Source organism: Ciona robusta, chromosome 7 (genome assembly GCF_009617815.1).
Source record: "Ciona robusta chromosome 7, ASM961781v2".
NCBI classification, from domain to species: domain Eukaryota; kingdom Metazoa; phylum Chordata; class Ascidiacea; order Phlebobranchia; family Cionidae; genus Ciona; species Ciona robusta.
The window spans coordinates 2708990-2734052 of record NC_143241.1 but is presented as its reverse complement, the minus strand read 5'-3'; the positions used below and the strand labels follow the sequence as shown (position 1 = coordinate 2734052).

General features: G+C 37.9%; 3 protein-coding genes, 1 long non-coding RNA gene and 1 pseudogene across 9 annotated transcripts; 4 read left to right on the top strand and 1 right to left on the bottom strand.

Moving 5' to 3' along the window:
- Nucleotides 1–2: 2 nt before the first annotated feature.
- Nucleotides 3–21512, bottom strand: LOC149733729 (chymotrypsin-like elastase family member 2A). 3 transcript variants are annotated; one of them, XM_089881137.1, is made up of 12 exons: nt 21376–21512; nt 20668–20799; nt 3598–3783; nt 3150–3235; nt 2840–2902; nt 2191–2319; nt 1570–1679; nt 1383–1500; nt 1172–1319; nt 973–1112; nt 280–402; nt 3–129 (listed from the first exon to the last, which is right to left on the bottom strand). In XM_089881137.1, the coding sequence occupies exons 2-12, from the start codon at nt 20756–20758 to the stop codon at nt 61–63; spliced, it is 1263 nt and encodes a 420-aa protein (XP_089737263.1). In that variant the 5' UTR covers nt 20759–20799; nt 21376–21512; the 3' UTR covers nt 3–60. The 3 variants fall into 3 exon arrangements, with proteins under 3 accessions (XP_089737263.1, XP_089737262.1, XP_089737264.1); XM_089881136.1 differs by lacking the exons at nt 20668–20799; nt 21376–21512 and adding exons at nt 3976–4034; nt 4382–4975; XM_089881138.1 differs by lacking the exons at nt 20668–20799; nt 21376–21512 and adding exons at nt 3976–4034; nt 4494–4975.
- Nucleotides 5147–7221, top strand: LOC149733732 (uncharacterized). 2 transcript variants are annotated; one of them, XM_089881149.1, is made up of 5 exons: nt 5147–5165; nt 5512–5669; nt 6285–6328; nt 6400–6517; nt 6788–7221. In XM_089881149.1, exons 2-5 carry the CDS (start codon nt 5558–5560, stop codon nt 6847–6849), a joined length of 336 nt encoding a protein of 111 aa, XP_089737275.1. In that variant the 5' UTR covers nt 5147–5165; nt 5512–5557; the 3' UTR covers nt 6850–7221. The 2 variants fall into 2 exon arrangements, with proteins under 2 accessions (XP_089737275.1, XP_089737274.1); XM_089881148.1 differs by lacking the exon at nt 5147–5165 and adding an exon at nt 5230–5458.
- Nucleotides 8125–11290, top strand: LOC149733731 (uncharacterized). The gene is made up of 4 exons (XM_089881150.1): nt 8125–10490; nt 10571–10629; nt 10685–10796; nt 10897–11290. Exons 1-4 carry the CDS (start codon nt 10403–10405, stop codon nt 10956–10958), a joined length of 321 nt encoding a protein of 106 aa, XP_089737276.1. The 5' UTR covers nt 8125–10402; the 3' UTR covers nt 10959–11290.
- LOC149733730 (uncharacterized) lies at nt 14882–19791 on the top strand. Of its 2 annotated transcripts, none has more exons than XR_016385319.1 (4): nt 14882–15024; nt 16677–16757; nt 17085–17144; nt 18994–19791. It is a non-coding gene; the product is annotated as an uncharacterized LOC149733730 (long non-coding RNA). The 2 variants fall into 2 exon arrangements; XR_016385320.1 differs by lacking the exon at nt 14882–15024 and adding an exon at nt 15302–15320.
- Nucleotides 21513–21884: 372 nt separating the features above from the next.
- LOC149733728 (uncharacterized) lies at nt 21885–24760 on the top strand (annotated as a pseudogene). Its single transcript, XR_016385316.1, has 6 exons — nt 21885–22806; nt 22876–22974; nt 23053–23363; nt 23437–23669; nt 23815–23960; nt 24214–24760. The product of XR_016385316.1 is annotated as an uncharacterized LOC149733728 (transcript).
- The last annotated feature ends 303 nt before the right edge of the window (nt 24761–25063 follow it).

The window sequence follows — 25063 nt, the reverse complement described above, 5'->3', positions numbered from 1 at the left end:
AATACTTTGTTTAGTTTTAGTATTTGTGTTCGTGTCGGGATGTTTTATTTTTGACTCAGCTTAGATGTTCTGCCACCGACTGCATTGACCACGCATGACAGATTGAATCCATGGTAGAAAAAACGAAACCTGATCGAAAATGCAATTATGCAAAAGCAAGTGATAATCAGATGTTTTAATATGCAATATACAAAATTATTACGTTTAAAACTTGAGTTCTATTTAAGCATTTACTGTAAGTCACCTCCTAAGCGAACAAAGCCTGTGTATTTTACTTACCTGCATGTATATCGTTGGAAACCCTTCCCGGCCACAATTGCGAGCACCAAAACTAACGATACCTTGCACCTCCCACCTACCAGTTGTGGATGACTGACACATTAAAGCCCCGCCTGAGTCGCCCTGTAGATAAAACCATTGTTTTTTTCTGAGATTTGATACTAAAATAATCCTTATTCCCATAAGTACACGACTCGATATTTAGGCAACAGAAGATATGGTAACCAATAACCATAGCATGGTCCATTTTCAAATGTTTTTAGTGTGCAATGATATAGTAGGGTGGGTAAGATGTCCCATATTTTCACTCTCTGTCAACTCATTTCGTAGAAAACAGAGAATATTTACTTAATTGCTTAACCGTATTCTTTCAACGCTAAAATAGCATTGTTAGTTTTTTAAAGAGCGGCTAAGGAAATAAAGGATATTTTGTGCTAATGGTATTCACCATATAGCCTACCCCACAGTACTATAAATATAAATCGAGAGATTTAGGCCGAGAATGCGTAATACACAGTGAAATACCCATTTAACCTAATCGTGTTTGGACAATTTTCAACACTCTGACACGGTGGCAAGGCTAAGTTTATAATTCTGTAAATGTTCTTTGTCTACAAATAAATGGGACAAGAAAATAGAATAAAAACATGTCCCTTTTTACCCCAGCCTACTACTTGTTAAATACTTTCATACCGCACACGTGTCTCTTAATCGTTCCCCTCCCACGCACAGTATCATGTAAGTTGCTGAGTAAAAGTATGTGTATTTACAAACGTCGTTGTTGATAACACGAACAAGAAGTTGCTTTAAATTCGTATTCGGCGGTCCAACACCTGAATGCAATTACATGTTAGGTTAAGTGTTATTGATTTGCGCATTTTATGCCTCTTGCCGTTTGTTGTTCCCCAACCAGCGACGTAACACAATTCTCCCGGCTGCACCGAAAGCTTCATCATATCCGGCAAGCAGACGGGTGCCACCGTGCGAGAATAACGCAAAGGAGGATCCAATCGCACGAGGGCGATGTCATATTTCTTTAACTGTTATGCAATACATCTGAATTAGTGCTAACTTTAGTTAACATTAAATACGGTTTAACCTACCCATATATTGTACATAGGATGCAGAAATACTTGGCTTTTGTTTAGCGATCGAACATAGGCTCCATTTTCAATTCGCTCTCGGGTATGACTTCCAAAACGAAGATGTATCCCATTGTACCTGGAAATAATTACATACATTCAAATAACAACAACACCTAGTGCTAACATCAAGGTATATGGTAAAAACCTCATTTCTAAAGTTGTAAGATTAAGAAAGCAATGAGCTGACGTCATGACCCAGCCGCTACAAATAACTGTTGCACTGCAAAGCAGTCGTTGGTTGCTCCATACGCCCACCTGGTTTCACAAAGTATGTATAAGTTTAATGCAGACTCGGAACAGGAAAAGCAGAAGAACACCAGGAAACAGATAAGGGCTGTTTAATACTGCGGAGTTAATTGGATACAGCTGGCACACAATATAGTAGGGTGGGGGAAGACGGGACACCTTTAGAACCTAATATCCAAATATCCTGATCGTGTTTTTAACAATTAACAACGGTTTATAGGAGTCGTGAGGATACAGTTCTATAATTTTTTGAATGTTCATTGTTTACTTCCCAATAGAACGAGAAAATAGACTGAAAAGATGTCCCTTCTTCCCCCACTCTACTATATCTCATATTTTTTCAATTATGCTTTTAACATCTCACGAATCTTGTTTTAGGGATATACTTATTCATGGTTAAACATTCCAGTAAATACTGTTTAAGACCAAAATGTGACGATATAAGAAACTGAAAGCATCTCAGCACAACCTACTATGCCGAAAGCACCATGTTAATATTTTGCAAGTTTTGTTTCCTAACCTGCCAAGGCCAAGCGTTCTTTTGTGACGTAGTTCCACCAACTATTTTTTTCGGAGAGTAGTACGTCGGTCGGCCACACGTTGTCGCTCGAGAGTCGCAGAAGTAAGGACACACGTCAGGTGCTTGCGTCTGTTAAATACAGTGAAGTTAACAAAGTCAGTAAAAAAACAGAAAAAGAACAAAAACTATAAACGTGTATGTAAACACAATAGTTTTGAAATTGTGGTCAGGACAACAACCTTGCCAAGTCTTAACTTCGGTGACCGGAACGTCCTCTTACACCATATATAGCTTAGAAACTTACAACCTGCTGAAAACTTATATCATTGGGGGACATTTAGGCACGAGCTGCTCAATATAATACCAACATAAACCACTTATGTATTGAAAACAACGCTACCTACCACGGTAACGTTATAAACATATGTAAATAAACAATTTCCCCGCCATTGATAGCTTTGTTTGTAAAGACAATTAAGTACAAATGACTTCGGAATGTTTAGTATTACATTGCGTAAGTCACCTTTACGCTCGGCGCCATTAGGTCATTAAAAAAAACCGCTGTATCATTACGTCATAGCACGAAAGAATTCTGAATGACGAACGAATTTTTCTGAACTAACGTAAGGTTTACGCAATACCAACTTACCGTCATTGAAATATTTGAATTTGTTATGTTAAAAACTGTCTCGGAAGTCAACGGTGTAGATGTCTGGAAATATTTAAAAAAATTATAGCAGGTTGGGGTAAGATGGGACATATTTTCAATATATTTTCTCGTCCGCACCGGTAGTAAAGAAATAATATTTCCAGAAATAAATACCCATAGTCCCACCACTCTAAAAACGTAGGTATTAGTTTAAAACATGGCCAAGAAATGTTGGATTTAGGGCTAACGTCAGTATTCAAGTAATTTTTGCATACGCATAAAAAGACATGTTCATATGTGTACAACTTACTGTGGTATTCTGTGAGGTTACTTCGGAGCTTAGGTTAAGCAATCCATGTTGCTGCTGCGGTGTATTCAGTGCGGTCGAAATTTGATCTGCATGTCGACAGATGTGTATTTGTGGGGGGATTTATCACACTAATGTTAGTGCACATATCTCATTCGTGACACTGTACAGCACCCATAGTCTATACAACATGCACTTAAAGTATTACTTGCTGATAAACTTTGATATTTAAAAAAGTATTTTCTTGTTCAAGCTTATAATAAACATGGGGTGTGTACGTGTGAAAAAGAAAGCTAATTATAGTCTAAAATGCAATTGGAATAGTTAGCTATAGAAAATATTACACCGCGCCTGCTGCGTGTACTGGCTTTTAACCCAAGGAAAAATTCCGCCTATAGAATAACGTTGTAAAAATAACTTGGTAAAGAAAATTCGTCCGTGGTAACGAAACCTGGTTGAAGCAGACAAAGCCGAGAAACGCAAGCTTCTCTCTCGAATCGGTTCCCGGGACATAACCGTCGAATAGTTGTTCTGTTGCCTCGCCTCAGTGAACAAGCACGTGACCGAAATCTAAACCCTGTTGCTCCACAGTGGTGATTGCAGACAGACCATTCGGACCAAGCAGACCAACGTCTCGCTGTAAAAGTGGTCATAGGCCGTACTGAAAAGCGTGTTAGTGGTAAAGTAAACTAAATTGGGATGCAAAACCTAGCCGCGCTGTTAAAAAAGATAGATTTTATACAACACGACGTGCTTTGTTTACCAGAGCGCCGTGAACTAAAGATATGTCGGCTTTTAAAACCCCAATCTATTGTCATTTCTTTAATACCTTCTGTAGGGCGATTATCACAACACACATTCCACCAGCCATAAAGCGAATAGCTGTACCTGGATCAAGATATATGGTTACAATAAAGAAAAGGAAATCGATATCTATCTCTACAAATGCAAACAGTAACCAGGTCGTAGCCAAGTCACCAATGGGTATATGTAAATGAGGTTCTAGAAATATTTACACGACTGTATTGTAAGACAAAGATGTCAGGCACTGATGTACTAATTATACACAACTCTAACCGAAACCGTTACCCAGACAATGATGTTTAATTTTATACCAATTTGCATAATAAACCTATACATACGGATTCATACGTCACGGATTGCCCCATTATACAGTTTCCACTGAAAGTATAGTTTGCGTCTATAGGCGGATCATAATGAAAACAACAACTCACAAAATCAGAGCAACGGACGTCCATCTACAGACCATGGCTTAACTTTAAATATAATTTAAACTTTAGGTTTAAACTCCCAAAAGTAACAATAAGACTGGTCACTTCCTCGTACCTAAAGCTGTGGGGTACATTTAATCGCATTCTGCAAAGGCTACAGTTGACACCTTACATATTTTCGTTTTACGACAAAGTTTGATGTTACTTTAGAACGCAGCATGCCCCGGGGTGTACATAACCACATCACGACATTAAATGGACTTAAATGGCACTGGGAGTAACGATTATGCGTATCAAAGATTTAGAAAAAAACATATCGATTATAACTCTTTTAAAATTAAATTAAACGTTGCATGAACAACTTCGTAATAACAATAGTACACATATTTTTATAAACATTTGCATATTAAACCTATATATATATATACGGATTGTATACGTCACGGATTGCCCCATTAAATACAGTTTCCAGCTATATTTTGCGACTATAAGCGGATCATATTAAAAACAAAAATAGGTAGTTTATATTTAGGTCTACTTTAAAATTACTTGCTCTAGGACCGGGTCTCTTATATGTGACTTTTCCTAAACAACAGACAGTAACATGAGACCTGTAGCGACGGCGTGTGATGAAACAAAAATTCCCCGTCCGATTTCAGCATGGGTAATTTTACACATCCACAGTGTACAGAGCGGAAGCGACAACCAGGGGGGACAATGTACGTGTTTCAGCTCTACGGGAATACGTGCACTTAAAGTAGTCAAAAGAAAGTGGCCCGTCCGCACGGTAGGCAACCGTAGGGAATTCCGCGAGGAAAACTTGCACCTGAAAAAAATTGTATAAGATTTAAATATCTTTCGAGCGAGCGCACGTGTAAGTTTCAAATAAGACGGGAAACTCCCAGGTAAAGCTAGGAAAGTAGAAAATTTCATGCTTCCTGTCTGCGCGGGGTTTCCTTCGCCCATGCATAAAAGAGCGGTTCTGCTGTGGCATAGACCCAAGCGAAGGTTTCAGCTTGTGCGAAAGGATAGGTTGCGTTGCCGCAACAAACGTTCTAGTTCACGAATTTCTACTGCCAGGCAAGGCCGTCTTGTCGTGTTGTGTCGTGTATTGTAACACTGTATTTACACAGAGAGAACGCAGTAGCTGTACTACAATTTACACTTGAAAACTTTGAAATGAATTCGAACAGAAGCAAAGTTCTGATTATGGCAATGTTTGGTATTTTGATAGCAATCCTGCTTTCAAGGTGCGAAGTAAGCAACGCTGAAAGTATATCAACCAACAAAGGTAAGTTTATTGCACTATGGCGCTTTATAAATGATAATGTTTGAACTGAAAATATAGAATACGCATCATTGTGTAGCCATTTGGATTAAAAAACATCAATAAACAATCCGTAAACACTTTTGTGTTTTACGAAACCCCGCATCGCGGTCTTTTTATATGTTGTTTGGTTGAGCTCCCATGACTAGGCTTTCTTTCGTTGTTTTGGACGGGTTGAATTACTATTTCGAGGCTCTTACATTTCTTAATACTGTTAGCTATAAAAGGTCTCAAAAAATAAATAAAGTAGCAACACAGACGTGTATCCGGCGTGTGGATTTTGGAATAAAAGGCAAAAGTTTTACCGTCATGCGTATGAAAATGTAAAATTAAAAGTATACTAGGGTGGGGGGAGATGGGACACCTTTAACACATAGTATCCGAATATCCTAATCGTGTCTTAAACTATTAACAACAGTCTATGAGAGTTGTCAAGATACGGTTTTGTAATTCTTTGAATGTTCTTTGTTTACTAACAAATGTGACGAGAAAATAGAATGAAAAGGTGTCCCAACTTCCCCCACTCTACTATATAGTCTTTACTACGTCAATGTAATTTTTGTCTTATTTACTTTACAGATGCCGATTTGTCTTTTATCAACACACTTGTCGATCGCAGCCAGGTAAGTAGCAGGACGAAATTTAAGTCGGTGCCACCGTATGAGGTCTATAAGCTTGTTATTTATATCCACAGAGTGGCGTGACGCAGCAAGAGCATGGCAGAGTTAAACGGGGAGTGAATTACAGGGTGGTCAGGTTTTGCTTCCGACATTTCTGCAGGATCAAGAGCTGCAAGAAACTGCGAAAGATCGGTAAGCCTCGGAACATTTCTTTTAGTCAGTCCGGATAAAAAGACCGTTTACATATTATAGACGTTACAGGTCATTGGGTAATGCCTGTACATAGCTTTGAGCTTTAGGGCTACGAATGCGTGGTCAGTGAACTGTAGTTAAGTTTTACTAACAAATATAATTATCATTCATGAAAGCGAAGTTTAAATGTTTGAAAATTGCCGCTCGTGTGGGTCATTTGTACAAAAAATCGAAAGTTAAGTATCGTTACGTTGTGATATTTTATTGCAGAAAGAGGGATGTGCGTATTCTGCTTTCAGAGAGTGTGTCCAAGTTCACATCTGCTCGGCTGAGTAACTACCAAGTCATTTGTAACAGCTGCTTTTTTTGTGATGCCGGCAGAATGTCCAATATACTGTCACGCACTTTTAACGCGTATAGCGATACCGTAGACAACTCTGCATCATAAACGCCGCGTCGCATGGTTTATTATGTGCTTTTGCGGCTTATTATTCTTTACCCTAACCTTTCATTGTGTATATGTGACTGTTTTGTTCGGCGTGTGGTTCACCATACCCCTTCCACTAAAGTCTTCAATTTATTATTTCGTACATATTTATTTTCTACACTCTTTCAACTGTACGTCACAAAAAAGGTCTTCTGATTATGAAATGTAAACAACCTTTGATTTCGCTGGAGACTTAATAAAGTACATTCCAAAACAGGACTTGTATTAAATGACGTGGAATGGATAAGTAAACTAAAGCGCACAACACCGTAAGTTAGGAGAAGAAGCATACATATAGGCGAGACTGAAAGGGTAAAATATCTCAGTACTTCGTTTGCAAGTACCATTGTTACTACAGCAAAATACTTGATATATGAGGTGACCTCCCAAAATTAAACCAAAACAGTTGTATACATTAATCAACGTGGTTATAAAACAGGTGTTTTAACTGATTGGGCCTTGGTTCTGCATGACATATAATTTCATAAACCGTGAAATATATAGTTGGGTGGGGGAAGACGACACACCTTTAGCACTTAAAATCCAAATATTCTGGTCGCGTTTTTAGCGATTACCAACGGTCTATGAAAGTCGTGGGCATATAGCTCATTGGAAGTTCTTTGTTTACAACCAAATAGGGCAAGAAAATAAAACGAAAATGTGTTCCATCTTTTCCCATTCTTCTATATCATATATCCTGATAAGATACAAACATCGTGCCTTTGTTACGCAACACTCAACATTGAAGTTTCAATCACAGGGTTACAATACGTTTAAAGTATGACCCATAACCGCAAGTGTGAAACGCTAGGAGGTCCTGGTTTCTACTACCGTTGCTTCCTATGTACAGTGATAATAGAAAACAGCATTGAACCAAACCAGGACATCTCCGGTATAATATAACAGCAAAGCATTCTGTAAATATCAGCGCGTTGCCTGTTTTATACAACGTGCGTTAAGGGCTGCGTTTATTTGAATAGGCGCAACCCTATAGAAAGTAAAAGTACAGCAAACTGAAAAGTCGATCAATATATTTTGCATTTGTTCGTAGGAACACAGCAGTGGTAAACAACCATTGTAAATACTTGTGCACGCACGAGTTGGCAGGGGGGTAGAGATAAGCAGAGATTTTGCAGGAAAACAGTTGTACGACGAAGTTTGTATAATGTAATATGTTCAGCCTAAAGAGAATGACTGCTGACACTTTGAAACTACTTGAATTTTACTGTTTAATATTGAGTGATTATTGTCGACACTTATGTCCTATTTAAAGTTCACTTCAGTCGGATAAATTTACTGTTGAAACAGTAGAAAAAGTCCGGTATTGCTAATGTCAATAGGGATTGAATAAAGTGTATCAAAGATATTGGTTTATAGCATGTTTTTAGATGACGTCTGACCCCCACGTTCTATTGTTTAATCGCCGGGAAACCCCGGGCTGCTCTTTGGTAAATTCCCTGTGCTAACTCTTTTGTTCTGTTAAGTGGTATATTCAGCTCGGCATGTATGTTAAATAAACGTGTTCAATCTTGTCAATACATCAACAATGAGAAAAATTATTGGAAAAATTCCGTAGACGCCAAATACATATTATATAGGAGTTATAACAACTTTTTTTCTTGTATGGTAAAGTGCTGGTGACACATAGTGGCATGGTTAAAAATACCCACAGTCACAAAGCGTTAATGTTCCCATTTAATTTTCTGCAGAAACCTATACCCATTGTCCAGTCAAATTTTCCACTGCTCTATAATAGATCCGATAACAAGATTAGATTTAAAATGTGGATATCGTACTTGGGGAATCAGTGCATGACCGATGTAAGCGGGAAGCATCAATATAAGACAAAAGGGGTGGGGGGAAGAGGTTAAGCACAAAGTTCATATAAGTAGGAAATATCTGATTGTCAATAGTACAATGTGAATGGACATTCGGCGGGCGGTCCGAAACAGCTTTATGAATGGAGTCTACAATGTTAACTCCTCGTAAATCCCCGGCGAGGTACGCACCTATTGGCAGGTCGTGATTTCCAAATTCTGTAACAACAACGGGTTGTAGCTTTTCTCTGGCAGGCAGCTCTATAAAAGCTGCTGCAGGACCTGTCAGTTCAGCATAAAGTAAATACCACGAAGGAAGGAATATAGTTAAAAAAAGGTTAAAACCTCTTTATAACTTGATCGTATACCAAGTGTATGAAGCTGGCATAACAACGCTGTGCGATGAAAGGCGTTTTAGAAACTGACTATACCGCCGTAGCTACACATAGGGACTAGCGATAGTCACAAAGGTTTCTAATTTAGCACGACCGACGCTACTGGCTTTGTACACCTAGCCAACCCCGCTTGGATAATACTTAAGGACCCTGTTATGTAAACGCAGTCGGCAATATGCTAATGCAAGAATAACTCGTTTAATCGATTTTACGCGCAGACGTTTTACAAATTTGGAAAATTTAGGCGCCGCATTGGTAAACTTAAAAGAATTCACCATTCGTATTGACGATTTAAATACAGACAGTGACTAGTAGCGTCAGCAGTGAGCCTATACTGAATAATGTTTATTATGTTTACGCTGGGCCTTGTTAGGCTGGGTAAGGTTGAAAGGTAAGAAATAGGCAAATGTATATAGTTATATGATGTGTTGTTTCAATCCTTTGTTTTTTAATGTGCGGGTTTGTAAAGTAAATGCCCAGAACTTGGTTATACGTAGTAAATGCCAGTGACTTTCATTTTGCTGATGTCAACAAATAAGTTTACCTTTAAAATTACTTTTAAACCATATTTTAACTTTGGTGTGCGGTAGAAATGATATTTAAAATCGGATATTGATAAAATGTGTTTCATCTAAGCCTACTTTACATAACAAAAGACCAAAAGCTGCTCGACTGGGTTTAACCACGAGACAAAATGGGGACGGGCTTTCGCTGTAGCACGTGAGCACAGCTGACTGCACGCAGGTGTTGGACTATGCGGAGCTGCTAGTTTCCGATTCATTAGAATAACAAGAAGATCACCGCGTTGAAGGTGGCATGCAAAAGTGTGTTGCAAACATATATTCGCTTTGTAAATGTTTTTGGCAGAGGTTTAGAGGTTGAAGCAGGAATTTATTTGCATGCACCCCTGATGTAGAAGACTTCGTTCCCACGGGTTTTCTGCAGAAGTTTGCCACATTTGGTTAAACTTATGTGTTCAGTTGCAACATGATGCAGCTTGTTCTCACGTGCATGAATGAGAAAAATTTAATTAAACTGGTCACAGAATAGCAGTTCAAATAAACTCGTAGCCAAATGATGAGGATGCTCTGAATCCTCCTTTGTCTATAAGAAATAACATGTTTGTATTCAAATTGTGACAGCATCTAAGGTTTTTAAAGTATAAACGAAACTGATACTGACAAACATGGTCAATCCGATATCTATTGCTTCCTTACTCACCGTGCTCTTTGTAGCATCCCTCACGTTATCAGAGGCATCACCAGACAGAACCGGTAAGTTAAGCGTGCATGTAAATGACCTTCCTTGTCATGAAGCATTGACGTGAGCAACCATTACTTCTGTTCCATTTCAGGAGAAGGAATCACTGAAAACAATGCAAATGAAGAAAACACAGCGGGAGTATCCAGTCTTGTAAGTATGCTAAGGAACATTGAACTTCCAGTTTCATACAACCGATAATTTGTAGCAACTTGGAGGACTCGTACGCAACAAAAGATCCGCTCGACTTCGACTCAGCTACTTCTGCCACAACTACTTTTGCAAAATTTATCGTTGCAGTCGTATCCCAAGCCACAAATGTAAGAAATTTAATCGGAAGCCTATACTAACTGCTAACATTACACCTAAATCAATAAAATATATAAAATTCGTCTTTCTTATAATGGCCTTTCTTTTCAGACCGAAAGATGTGCTACGTTTGCCACTTTAAAGGGTTCTGCATTCGCAAGATGACTCCATAATCCCCATAAACGGGGCAAAACGAAATGAACTGACCATACACAACCTTCTTTTACTAATCTAAGCAAGCAATTTTAACACAACCTATTGCCAAAGCTCAGAGCCACACATTTACTAAGAAAACGACATTAAGTTATTTTAAACCAAATAAAATACTTTTCTATTTACGTGCCAATTATAATCATGTTTTTACGTCACACCTGTATTTTCTTGTTCATAGTCTGATTGCATTAACCTTTATACGTGTGCTTATCTTTCAAAAAGTAAAATTTCTCTTCTTTATTCTAACAACTGCATTTGAGTTTTTTGTACATTACACACATTCGTGTTGAAATTGTTGTTGTAAAGTTTATACAATTAGGATATAAAGCTGTTTAGCTCTTCAGCTGTTTAGAAGTCTAGTCTATGTGCAGATATAGTAGGGTGGAGGTTTTTTTTTCATACTGAATAACTTTTCATACTGAATAAAGACCATTTATAAATCATATAAATTATAAAACCATGTGCTCATGAATCCCATAGACTTTCTACCCGTATCCTTCCCACTCCAGGCGAGCGTTGCTAATTGTTTAAAACACGATCAGGATATTTGTAAACTGGGTCCTAAAGATGTACCGTCTTCCCCCACCCTACTATGAATATTTACCAAAAGCTTATACAACATTGTAATATACAAGCATATCAATGAGAAATTAATCAAAACTTCGCATATAAAACCAGTTTAGATCTAATTAATAGACTAAGCACATTCATTAAGCATTCAAAAGTCGGAGGCTGGCTCCTTCACGCCTACTATAGATATATACGCGAAACTACTAATTTTAGCAGCTAAATATGTACTGTATAAGAACTTCCGGTACCTCAACTTTGCCATCATTTATCACAAATGTAGCTCAAAATAAAACTACTTCACCAAACAACAAACAAAGCGCCAGTTTTAGGTTTCCTAAGCTGAACTATGGGGCTGAGGACTGAACAAAGACATTCAATCCATCTTTTAGAGGTTCGGATCGTAGTCTCAGAACGGAACTACCGAAACTAGTTGCAGGTTAACATCTCCCACGGTTTATATAGAGATGGGTGTACATAAAAGAGCAGTAGTATCGAAACTATATGAGAAATCACAGCCTCACGCGGGGGTTTCCGCGCTGTAATTGGAAGGTTAAGGTTGAAAACCACATGGGTTCCTTTCTGTGCCAAACCCAAGCCGTTTGCCTTTTAAATACATGCAGGCCTGCGTTTAGTAGAACGAGGCTAAAGTACGCTGGGCTCATTCATTTAACGTTAGGCTATGTGTGCGAAGAGTATATGCTGGAATGTGAAAATCTTTCATGATTTGCGACAGCACATTTAACTGTACAACTGATACGAATCAACATATTATATTGCTGGTATGTATTGTGTACCAACGGCAAACACACCTTCTTTGTGCATGTAAAAGAGATAAGCTTTTACTTTGTGGATTTCGACGAATTGCAGCTAGTAAATTTGCCTCACGTTTACGATCCTTTTGTAAAGGAATTTCAATTCTTTATATGTGAGGATGGTACAAGAAACACACTAAGAATCGAGGTGACTAAGTTTTAAAAAACATTTGGTAAATTCCTTCTCGTAAAACCAACAAAAAGCTTCTTAAATTTGCATACGCCATAGAACGTAAAAAGAACAAATATTAAACATCCTATTTATCGTACAACGCTTTGAGTTCGTGAACCAATTAAAGAAACCAATGATCATAACGAACTTACGGGTTCAGGTTCGCTCTCTCACGGTGTATTATCCTGAACCAACGTCTGGGCAAGCGCGGGCATGAAATATCATCTTTACACCATCACGCTTTAAACAGGCAAGTATGCAAATGTGTGGTACGAAAACAGTCTGGCGATTTATAGCTTAAAACAACTGAAACGGTTGCACGGTATAAACAGTACTGTGGGGTAAGATAGATAGCGCTAACCAAAACTATTTCATAATTCCCAGCTGTGTTTTAGCAACTGCCAACGCTCTTTTTGAGTCATAGAGATACGGTTAAAATTTTTGTAAATATTCTTTGTTTACTACCAAACGGGATGATTAAAATGAATAAAAATATGGACCATCTTACCCCAACCTGCTATTTATCTGGGGTAGCGATTACATGTTAGGGTATAAGCGTACCGTTCACTTTCATTCAAGCAACTTGAACCGACGCGGCCACACTGTTGTTTATCCCTGCTTAAGCTAGCGTTAAAGTTCAATATATAAGAGCGATTTTAAACTTTGTGGTCTTGATATAATAAGAGGGTTTTAAAGCCAATGTCATTTTCCCACAACCGACCAAAGTAAAGAAATGCGGAAGAAATAGTGGAGGCGATTATGGGACAAACATCATATTCCTGTAGTATAACGGTATAAAAAACGTCCAGTGGTTTATGACCAGCAGTAAACACGCGCTTTGTATACCACACATTTGGTGTACTTTATTACACAGCTCCTAACCCTACTTGGAAAACAAGTATTTTTCGGCATAAACAAAATATATTATTTTATGAAAATTAGTCAATTAAAAACAGGTGCACACAAAGACTGTTAATCTCAGCAAAAAACGACTCGACAACGATACCTAGCGGTCGTATCGCAATTAATGATTTAACCATGAGGTGGCGGTAAAGCGTTCAGGTACACATTAACGTTGCAGCCAACGTGTTGGACTGTAGGTGAATTTATTCGCATGACGATACAATTAGAAGGCTATTTTTATATTAATGTTATATAAGCAGCATATTACTGTTGGAAAAGACAGTTAGCACATAATATCGCAGTTTTCGGATTGTGTTATAAACGATATTCCACGCTATGTGAGAGTCGTGAGGATGAGGTTATAAAACTCTTTAAACGTTTTTGTTTACGAAATAGATAAAAAAAACAAAATGAGAACATAAACCATTTTACCCCAACCAATACCACAAATACACTCACCCTTTAAAACGGAAACCAAATTTGGCAAAAAACACACTTTGCTTTAGCCCAGGTGTCCTTTATGCATTTAAAACAACTTATCGAATTAAACTTATTAAACGTTAAAGCAATTTTTGTTAAAGTGAACATCGATAATTGTAACAGCTGAAGCAACAAATGTATCTATAGTGTACTCGGGCACGTGTCTTATAACAACACTGGTGAACGATATGTACAATGTATAACTTGAGTATACGATATTAACGAGCGATATCTGCAAAAACAATACAATTGTTATGACATTAGCTGGTTGGGAAGTGCCGGTTACAGTAACACCAGAGTACTTTGGGAAATGTGAAAAACTACAGAGCTGGTTAAGTTAAAACAACATAACCAGGACTCGCGTGCGTCGGTTCGAAGGAGTCTACTATACGTTATTAGTTCCTATATAGTACTTATATAGCTTCAAGTGTAATATTAATGTAAAGTAGGGTGGGGTAAGATGGAAACCGTTTGAACGTAAATCCCACATTTCCTGATCGTGTTTTAAACAATTAACAACGCAATTTTAGAGCCGTGAAGATGCGGTTATACAATTATGTAAATGTTTTTTTTTTCTGTATTTTAAAATTGCGGTTATACAATTATGTAAATGTTTTTTTTTCTGTATTTTAAAATTACTTATGAACGACAATACAAAATCCTAACTCTATAACCGTCATGCAGCTATTTTTTGTGCTTCATTTTCTGTTAGCGTTCTAAATTTGCAATGCAATACATTATATGTATTGGATGACCAGAAAAAGAGTCTGTAATATTTTCACGTATATGCACGTCTTAAACATCAAGAACAACACATAAAAATAGGTATTAGGATTACCAATAACAGAAAGGTGTTTTGTTCTACTGTGTGAGCAATAAAATTAGCTGTCTTTGTACGTATTGGAGAAGCTGTAATAGTTTTTCGAGTCTCAAAGGCTTCCAATGAGCGGAGGGACCCTGATTGGCTGAGCTGTTTGCGCGCCGTATATACAAAGGAAAAAAGCAAGCTGGATATAACATGCCGAACTGACCACGTCACTAGTTAATACGTCACTTTAAGCGGTGATGAAACCAACTTGGATCTAAAACGTGAGTACTTGTGAATTTTTGACTAAAGCATCTGAAGACTAACATTTTTTAAAAGCTGATGCACAATTATTACGCTAATAAAGGGGAATGGGAATGATAATGGTTTAACATTTGGAAGAATTAGAAATTTTACCGCGGTATTTTGTAACTGGACCCGAAGGGTCGCTACGGTTTGCTGCGCACTAGGTGTAGGGTTATGGCGTTGAATGCAAGGCGCGCCCTGACCAACCTATAGGGTTTATTTTGGCTTCAAACGAATTGAAATCAAATTCCGCAGGACAGATGTGCAAAGGCAGGTGGGGCACGGTTGGGAATTGGGAATTGGGGCTTTGGTTTTTTTTGTCGTGCTCAATAAACAGGACTAAAATTGCGGTTTTTCGTTAAATAAAATAAAGGTATTCTGTTATAGGTTGTTTATGCAAATTGTCGTTGCCAAGTACGTTAAACGTAAAGCGTTTAGTTGGTTTACCAGAAATGTTTATCACTCGCACTGCGCCGCAGATATTAATAACTCAGTTCGGTGAGCTTGGGTGTGGCATTATTTCAATAAACAATACACAAAAAGGCAAGCCAACAAAAATAGTTGATATGACAACGGAAAACGGGCGAGGTGACAGTTTCAATGAAACTGCGCATTCGCGTCCAATAACTGTATCGAGCGGGAGAAATGTATATCCAGTTAAGGTTTTATATTATGTATGACATCACGTCATGCGGTGCGTCATACCACGTCGAACTGGGAACCGTCTCGACATTATAACAAGTTACATTCTGAATAAAGACACTAAATTTACGCTTGATTGAAAATCAACTAGTTGGACGGAAACGTTCCGGTTGGATGAACACGCTTCACACGTGACTGCTCACAGGGTCGGAGAAATCGGTTCTTATTTCGCGAATAAGTCAGTCAGAAATAGACTGCTGAGAATAAATCTCGGGTAACTTTAGTATATATCACGGTCTGTTCAATAAAACTCCGCGTATCTACGAAATAGAAGAGGCAAGGAACGGTTTCACAATTCATAACGATGTTGCAAATAGCGATTCTAAGTAAAGTGTGGGCCCAATGTACTCGTTAGTTGTTAACGGTCGGAGGCGGAATGAAAACACGTCGTTATTTAACTGGAAAAGTTTCTGTCAGCGACTGAGCCACAAGAATAAAGAGTTGAAACGTCGAAGGGTTTGCGTGAGAAGAATAGACCGCTGGACAATAGACACTGATACCAGTTACAGTGGCACAATGCGACGGCTCGGTCGCCACTGTAATTAAACCCCTGCCTGAAATCAACGCTATTCATAGCAAGTGGCGAACTGTCGGTAAATAGGGGTTCGTACAAAAACCAAGACGTCAGAACTGTCGGGCTCCACTCAGAGCGAAAGAGCAGAATATCGGATTGCTGTTTTTGACAAAATAAATGAGTTTTCCGACGGCCCATTTTAGTACGTTTGAGGGTGTACAGCAATCTGTGCGCGCTAAAATTCAGAACTACCGCGCAAGGGAAACGAACGAGGCGTGTAAATTAACCAACCCGTGAGATAAATGTACCTCTAATGGCATCAAGCTAATACAGCGCAGTTGGAAGCTACTTTTTGTGTTGAACGGCGTCGATTTTTTGTGTGAGCGATGCTTTCAATATTTTATTTCTACGCAGATTGTTATAGGCCAAGAAAGACCGCAAATTTTCACACCATGGCAAGGGAAGAATAACGGAACAAAGATCATGGAATATAAAGTAAGTCAGATCACGCAATGGTTAGGTAATTATTTTCGTAATTCCTTTTAAAACGCTTGAACCAACCATACGGGCAAATTATAGCGTTACCTTTAAAAATTAAACAAAAATGTAATTTTTTTGAGGGCGAGGTCCTATTTTTTTTTGGGGGGGGGTTAATTTTGGATAAGAACGAGGAGGCATGCAAGGGGACATGCTGAGATATGGACCTGAGTTGGCTTATTACCCCAGAAATAGTTTTAATAAATCATAAACAAATTCCTAAATTTAGTATCACATATGTATGTAATTTTAGTCATCGTTTTGACTTTATTCTTTCCATTTCAGTGTATCACCGTAACCGAATTTATTGAAGATTAAAACCCAAAAATAAAATGCAAATTCAAGGTAAGAAAGTCAAAAAATTATAATTTAAAAAACGTAACTTTGTTTTACTTATGATGACGAAACCATTTCATATTTAAGCGAAGTCATGCGTAACGAACACGTGACGCTTCGCGGTGATTTTAATCCAACAGCTTGGTCTGATCCGCGGAAAACTAACCTTAAAAACAAGTTTTTATCATATTTATTTCGGGAAACGATTTATTTTCTAAGCAGGAAGGACACATGATATGGTTGAACTTGACCAAGTAAGATTATGACGTAGTTTCCGGTGTTTTAACGGCAACCATTGGTGCCAGGGAGTGCCCGTCTCGCTTGACCGCGCACAGAGTGATGCCATTTTCGAGCTTTTCGAATAGTATCACGTGACTATAGGTCACGTGATGTGATGCAAAAAATGATAGGTCTGACGTTCTGCGGTTTTTGACCACCTTATAAAACGTTAAGGTGCATATAACAAGCATAAACGTAATTACAATATCTAAGGTCCTCTAACCGACAACACACAAGTGAGTTTTATAGCACGGTAGTTGGTGAATACGAATAAATGAGTCATTTTGAAGAACTCGGCATTAACATTTTATTCTAACAAATTTTATGCCTCAGTTGTTCAAAATTGCTCATTTATTCGAACGTTTTGTTGTGTACGGTACGTTTTATATGATGACGTAATAACCCGAAAGTGACGTCACAATGATCGCACAATGGGTCATCGCAAACCTGAAATAGTCAAATTCCTTGCGATACACTTAAATTTCCAATTTGGGCTAAACCTTAAAATGAGTCATATGTCTATATAGCGAGGATGCGGTACAGAGAAGCAGTTACGTACGTTTACTGTTGACTGGTTGCTAGGTAAGCACAGTCGTGCAATAATAACAACGCTCGTATAGATAAAACAAGCTAGTGGCTTCTGCATGCTCGGCTTAACTTGGTAGAATAGCGTTGGTGGTGGGCTTATATATATAATGTTATAAGAAAACTGGGTTTTGAACATTTGACGCACTGAAGTGCATCATTTTCTATTGTAAAATATAGGTACCGCTATATATAAAGTAGAGTGGGGGAAAACGGGACACATTTAGGACATTGTATTCAAATATCCGGAACGGTCTGTTGGAGTCGTGAGGATGCGGTTTTATAATTCTTTAATGTTTTTTTGTTCCTTACCAAATGGGACGAGAAAATAAAATGAAAAGGTGTTCCATCTCCCCCCACCTACTACACCTTAAATGCAAATCTTCAGTGCGGCTTATGTTAAAGCTGAGTTGACTGCTATAAGCCACTATAGACTGCTTCATCTACTAGGTTAGCTGGAACAGCTAGCTCTAGCAGATGTAGCAAACTAAAGGGGTCCGGGTCGTCTGTGCGTTTCGCGTTTTTTTAATATGGTGGCGGTATATAATTAACACGGGTGCATGGGTTTTCGCAGCGTTGATTTATAATTTAATACGTATATAACCTCTTTTGGTTATCATATTTTTGGCTTGTATTTGGTTTTATGTATATATACGTATATTCTGACATTTTTACTCTGTGCAAATAACCTATATTGCCACAAATTAACGTATAAGTTCTACAAGCGCCTGCGTATTCGGAAATGTAGGGTGGACGTTATCATAATTCGACCATTCTGTGTTTCGAATGCGTAAGTGCTGTGTACTTACGGCTGTCTCCAGAGCGCCATCGTGCGGTGGTGGACGAGCATGGTAGGTGATGGTGGTAGTTATATTATTTTCACGTTTAATTCATGAATGTTTGTTTACCATTTACATTATACTGCATTTTGTTTTCATTCAATTATTTTCGTATTTCATCGTAAACCTAAAATAATTCGAAATTCTCTTCACAGATCAACTACAATCAACAAGACGCAAAATTAACGAACTAGTTGTCTGGTGATGGAAAAACGAATAGAAACACCAGCTCTAACTTTGCTTTAGTTAACGCTAAACTAACACTATATGCCGTGTATCACATTCTAACAGTTAAATGATTCGCTTCTGCTTTGACGTTATATCTTGCGCTTCTGCACTTTTGATCACTTTGCTCAGTCATAACTATGCACCGCTTGTTTGCCACAGAGGCTTGTTAGCGGCATCTAGCGGAGCTTTGTACATCACACTTATAGCTGTAAATAACTATATGCTGCTAGCATAAAATCACAACGCGTTTTAAACGCAGTAAATAAGCCATAGACGGGAAATTGTTACTTAAATGAGCACATTTTCGTAGAAATTGTACATTTCTCCATATACTTGTACATAAAGCAAATAGCTTGTAAAACTAACACTGTGCTTTGAATGCCACCATGTACAGATATGATAACTAACAACTATTAATGCGAATGTACATACTGATAAATACTTGATTGAAAACGTTGTTTCATTTCCCACTTGAATGTAAATAAGACAAAGTGCATATGCCCCCTAATTAACGAAGTGCAATGAACTAGTAGATATTACAAACGGGTTGCAGTGGGTGTTCTGACTGAAATTTTGAAACAAAATATTGATTTTTCCAATATGGTTGTTTACTGTGCCAAGTCGTGTCATATTTCAATAATGTTTGGTTTCAATATTGCTGCACATTGTGAACACTAAGAACTTTTCCGAACGAAATTTCAATACAAATCTGCCAGTCGTGAAGTTTTAAATACAAAATACAGTTTATACAAATGTTACTATATGAACATTATTAACATCGGTTTATATATACCAACAGTTAGGAATATATGGTGCATTTTTCTAATGTAGGGCTCCGTATAACGGCGCAATTAATCACTAATTAGTCCCGGTTGGGTAACATTGTAGTCACACTAAAACTGTAAGGCCTATAAATGTGTATTAACGGTGTCGCTCATTTTACTTGAATGTAACAGACGGGATTGATCCAGTTACGACACGAAGCTGTGATTTAATAAATCTTATTATGACGCACATAAGAGGTACGCGCTGTGACGTCACAGAACAGGTGAATCGAACAGTAAGATTACAAATTCGCATCCCGCCTTTTAATCCTAGACTCAGCGTCGCCGAAAAACTGGGTTTTCGCTGCAACAATGACAACACCCATACCCGCCTATTAACCCTGCACTGACCGACCTGACTAGTGATTAAAAAAGCATAGAATTCGGGCTGAAGATATTTCACGACACGCGACATTGTATAAAACATACATATAGTAGTGTGGGTCAAATGTATACCGTCGTATAATATATAGTAGGTTGGGGGAAGATGGGACACATTTAACACATGTTATCTAAATAACCTAATTGTACAATTGAACAATTGGACCTATGGGAGTCATGAGGATAAGATTTTAAGATTCCTACAAAATGTGACAAGAAATAAAAAAACGTGTCCCATCTCCCCCAGCCTTCACTATACCATATTTTCTTATTGTTTTTTTTTACAATTTAAAACACCATTTCAGAGGTAAATCTTTATAACTTTATCAGAAAACATAAATATACGATGATGCATACAATATGCACGGAAATAAACTGTTTTTAATATAAACTCACATTTTCCATTGCTTTTTTCTCGAATCCGTAAGTGCCGTTTGAAGTCAGTATTTTCTGAGCATAGTTCTAACTCACATCTTCGAAACAACATTATCAATCGTATTTAAACTACAATGCCAATTCATTGGGTATCTAACAAAAGTAAACGAATACGGTTATACACAAATGCAAATATATTGTGACTTAGAACGAGTATGTATTAGTATGGGGTAAGATGGTACCGTTAGTCTAAATTACAAACTTCTTTTCGTGTTTTGAACAATTACCAACAGACTTGTTAAGCCGTGATGATACGTTTATATAATCTGTAAATTCTTTTTTTACTACTAATGTGAAAAATTAATGAACATGTCGCATTTAAGTTTACGTTATAACAAAACAGTCATTCCATATTGCTAGACCATCGGAAGCTTTGATGCACGAAAAAAGGCAAAATATCTTAGTAAACCACATTGGTAAAATACTCATGTTACTATTATGATACTTACTCGTAAGCCTAATATGATTATATGTATTTGTTCCTGTCTATGTACAATATAAACGTATAGTCTTAACAACAATTGTGATTAGTTTAACAAACAATGTTTTGTATTGGTGCTTGAGGTTAAACATGCGAATATAATAAACAAACACAAACATTGTCACCTCCAGCTACGACAACACAACATTACAGTGATCTAAAATGCAAACTCAATAGAACAAACTCACTTGAATAAAGCCGAAGAGACGACACTCGTGCACAACAAAAGCAGCGCTATGAAAACAATGCACGTGCTCGAGCGAAAGACAATGACTTCTTATCGTAGCGCGTCGAAAAACAATGCATTTCTCGGTAGGCTGCAGCCAACACAAGCCCGACTCTCAAAAACTCCAAGTCGGGGAGGTGAATTTGGCCTCGGGTATTATTCGGTTTTCGAAGGGGTCGCTCGTATTGTAGCCTTGTGAGCCCGGATTAAAAGAACCATTGTCTCTTCTCCACGAGTGCCAGCTTTATAATCAGACATACTAATTCAGTCACCTCATAAAGTCAGATCACCGACAGGTGAAGGTACAATTATTTCGTACTCCCAAGTACTTGCTGTAAACACAGTACTCGCAATAGCTGTAGAAAACAGTATCCTGCAGATATAGAGAAAGGTTATTGCATCTCAATATATTAAAGTAAAATGCGACTGACCTATAACGTGCATTCCGTTTCAATTCATGGTATGGCGTATTAGTCGGCTGTAACATAAAGCATTCTAGTTTAAAATGCATAAAAAGTTTACAACAGCAGTACGGCAAGTAAACGCAGAAATACGAATTAGCTGGAATGAAGGCGTAAATTAAAGCGAAAGGAAAACGGTTACAACAGTTTAAAACCCACAGCGTTCTGTGATTTTCAACTTGATTAATAACCTTTTATATTTCAGCCTGAATAGTTTCAGAATACATTACATTTTCAAATATGTCAAGCGTCGTTGAATCTCCGATGGGATTTTATCCTCCAACCGCTTACAGTTCTGCGCAGTTTTCCGCAGGCAACTACGAGCCAAAACCAGCTGAAACGTCGCAAGAATTTCCAGCATTCGCCGCTTATTTCAGCAAGAAAACGTCGATGCCCGTGGACAATCAAAATCACGAACAGAGCAGCAATTACTCTATTTGCCGCAAATTAGTTACCAGCAGCAGGGCAACAACAGTCTGCCTTACCGCACGATGCCTTTGCATTACACAAACTACTACCCGTACGAAAACAAAATCGGTCCGGTAACAGGCAACTATAACAACATAAATGCGATAGCTGAGCCAATGCTGACACCACCTCCAAGCACAGATGTGTGGCAAGTTGAGAAAAACAAGCTGCAGCCACAAACGCCACAAGAATCCCAATATACGTTCCCAGATTACAGCAACAACAACTCTGAATATTCTTTTCCATTCCCGAAACCAGTGGACGCACTACCATCTCCACTGTAGCAGACACGCCACCTACAACTCCTGAATCTGACAATATACATTCAATCACTATTACAAACGCGAGCAACACTACCTCTGCAACTGTGTTCAATCAAATGGAAGCTACAAAACACAGTGATGAACAAGAGAAACTGCAATGCAGTGTTTCCGAAAACTTATCTTCGCCAACTCATATCCACGGTACGCCTATATACAAACATTGCAGTTAAATTATTTTTAGCCAAGTTTACATTTATTTTTAATTTTCAGAAGATAATACTGACGAGACCTCTGCTGCTCAAACTACTGATTCGTTTTTCCAAAGTGATTTACAAACTGCACCCCCTTCCCCAAAGAGCATACTTGCAGGTAAATACAATAAAAAAAAAAACTAACTATTATCTAACAAGGTTTTAATTCTAAAATTTAAATATTTATTTTTCCTAGAACATGAAGTTGGAAATACTGATGACGATCTCCAAAATTGTCCTCCGTCATCCTCATCACAGAATTCCCCGGGATCTTCCGTTGATTCCGATCCAGGAGATGACTCTCCATCCAACGAGACCTTCAATGACACAACAGAGCAACCAAATACTTCGGTCAATACAAGCAAGTCGAAAAAGAAACGCAACCCACGTACCGTTTACTCAAATTACCAACTTCAGGAGCTGCATATGTATTTTAAGAAAGTGCAATACCTAGCTTTGCCGGAAAGGGCAAGACTAGCTGCTGCTCTAGGACTTACACAGACACAGGTATTTTAAACAGTCCAAAATTATTTATGTAATTTCTCAATAGCATTATTCTAATGTAAAATATATTTACCAGGTTAAAGTCTGGTTCCAAAACCGACGATCCAAGATTAAGAAGTTGTTGAAGTCTGGAGTTGTTCAAGATTTGGACGAGATTGGAATTCAGTCAGTCATTGATAATCAAGCTCCAGATTTTGATGGTGAACCACCCGCGGAGTCAGTGAAGCGTGCAAGGAGTTACGATGATCACGTGGACGCTGAATCCCTGCAATGGAACGCGCCGAAGCAACACTGCCCGTCTAACGAAGGGTAAGTTTTACGTGTTTTATTATAACTAAAAGGTCTAATACTAATGCGCATTAAAAACAAGGTTCGTTTTTTGTCTTCATTGCTAAAGGCGTTTTAGTTATCTATATGAATTAGTATTATAATTATTAACTTTATTTATATTTAGACCTGATATACACGGCGGACAAGGAACTGTACATTATCCATCATTACCAACGAACCATCAAGGAAGCGAAATCCAACGTTTTCCCCAAGATCTCACCAACCAAATGATGAACTACCAACTCTACCAGCAGTCCAACTCTTTCCAAGGTAAAATTCGAAAACTAATTGGTATTTTACGGTAGTCGGTTTGTGTAAGATATTTTTTTGCTTTTATTGCCCCATTTAGTGAAAAAAAAAACATTTACTAAAATTATCAACCGTATAACCCAACAAATTTAAAATAGAGTTGATAAATAGTAAAACCATGATTGGGAAATATGGGATATTATTTGTTAACGATGTTCATATTACCCTATATTACAATATTAGCTCATAACAACTGTACATTTTACCTTCGCAGGAATGAACAGCAACCTTCCTTTTGGAGCCAACTACGATCCGAACGAATATGATCACGGTGTTATGAAGTCCAACGCGTATCCTTCTCTAGCGCCCACAAGCGACGCAAACCAAACTACCAACAGCCGCCATACCGCGCTGCAGACCTCGACTGTACAGAAGGTCAATACGGTCACCCTAACTCAACCGACACATACATGCCAACACCTCGCACCAAATGCACCAAACGCACACTGTTGACACACCCAATACATTTAATTCGTATAAAAACAACTTTTGGTAACTTATACACCGTTTTGCACTTTATGAGTTTTTTTTTTTTTTTTTTTTTCAGCACCGCACGATCACTATATAACATATTGTAGCTAATGAGATCTCATTATAAATTTATATAATCTCACGAAAACAAGGTTGGAATTCACAATACTGCACATTATATTGTATGTTTTGTCTGTGAAATAGCAGTCAATATATTTTGCCTTTATCTGCAACATTCACTGTTTGTCATTATCAATCACCAAACCGAATAAACGTATTTATTGCCGTGACGTTGACATTATTCAATGAAAACAACATAAAGCAAAATGTTAGGTTTTAATATAGTAGGGTGGGGGAAGGCGGGACTCCGGCAAAGGTGCAATATAACTTTACGGGTACCTATTTAATGATAGACACAATCAAATGTTGCAGTATAATTTAAAAGTATTCGCATGGTTTAACAAATTGGTAAAACTACACCTGATGTACGAAACGCTAAATACCTCTTCATGTGTTTTAATACATTCTTCTAAATTGTTGTAAATTAATCAACATATGATAGTTCTAATTCGTGGTATCTCCTAATACCGTAC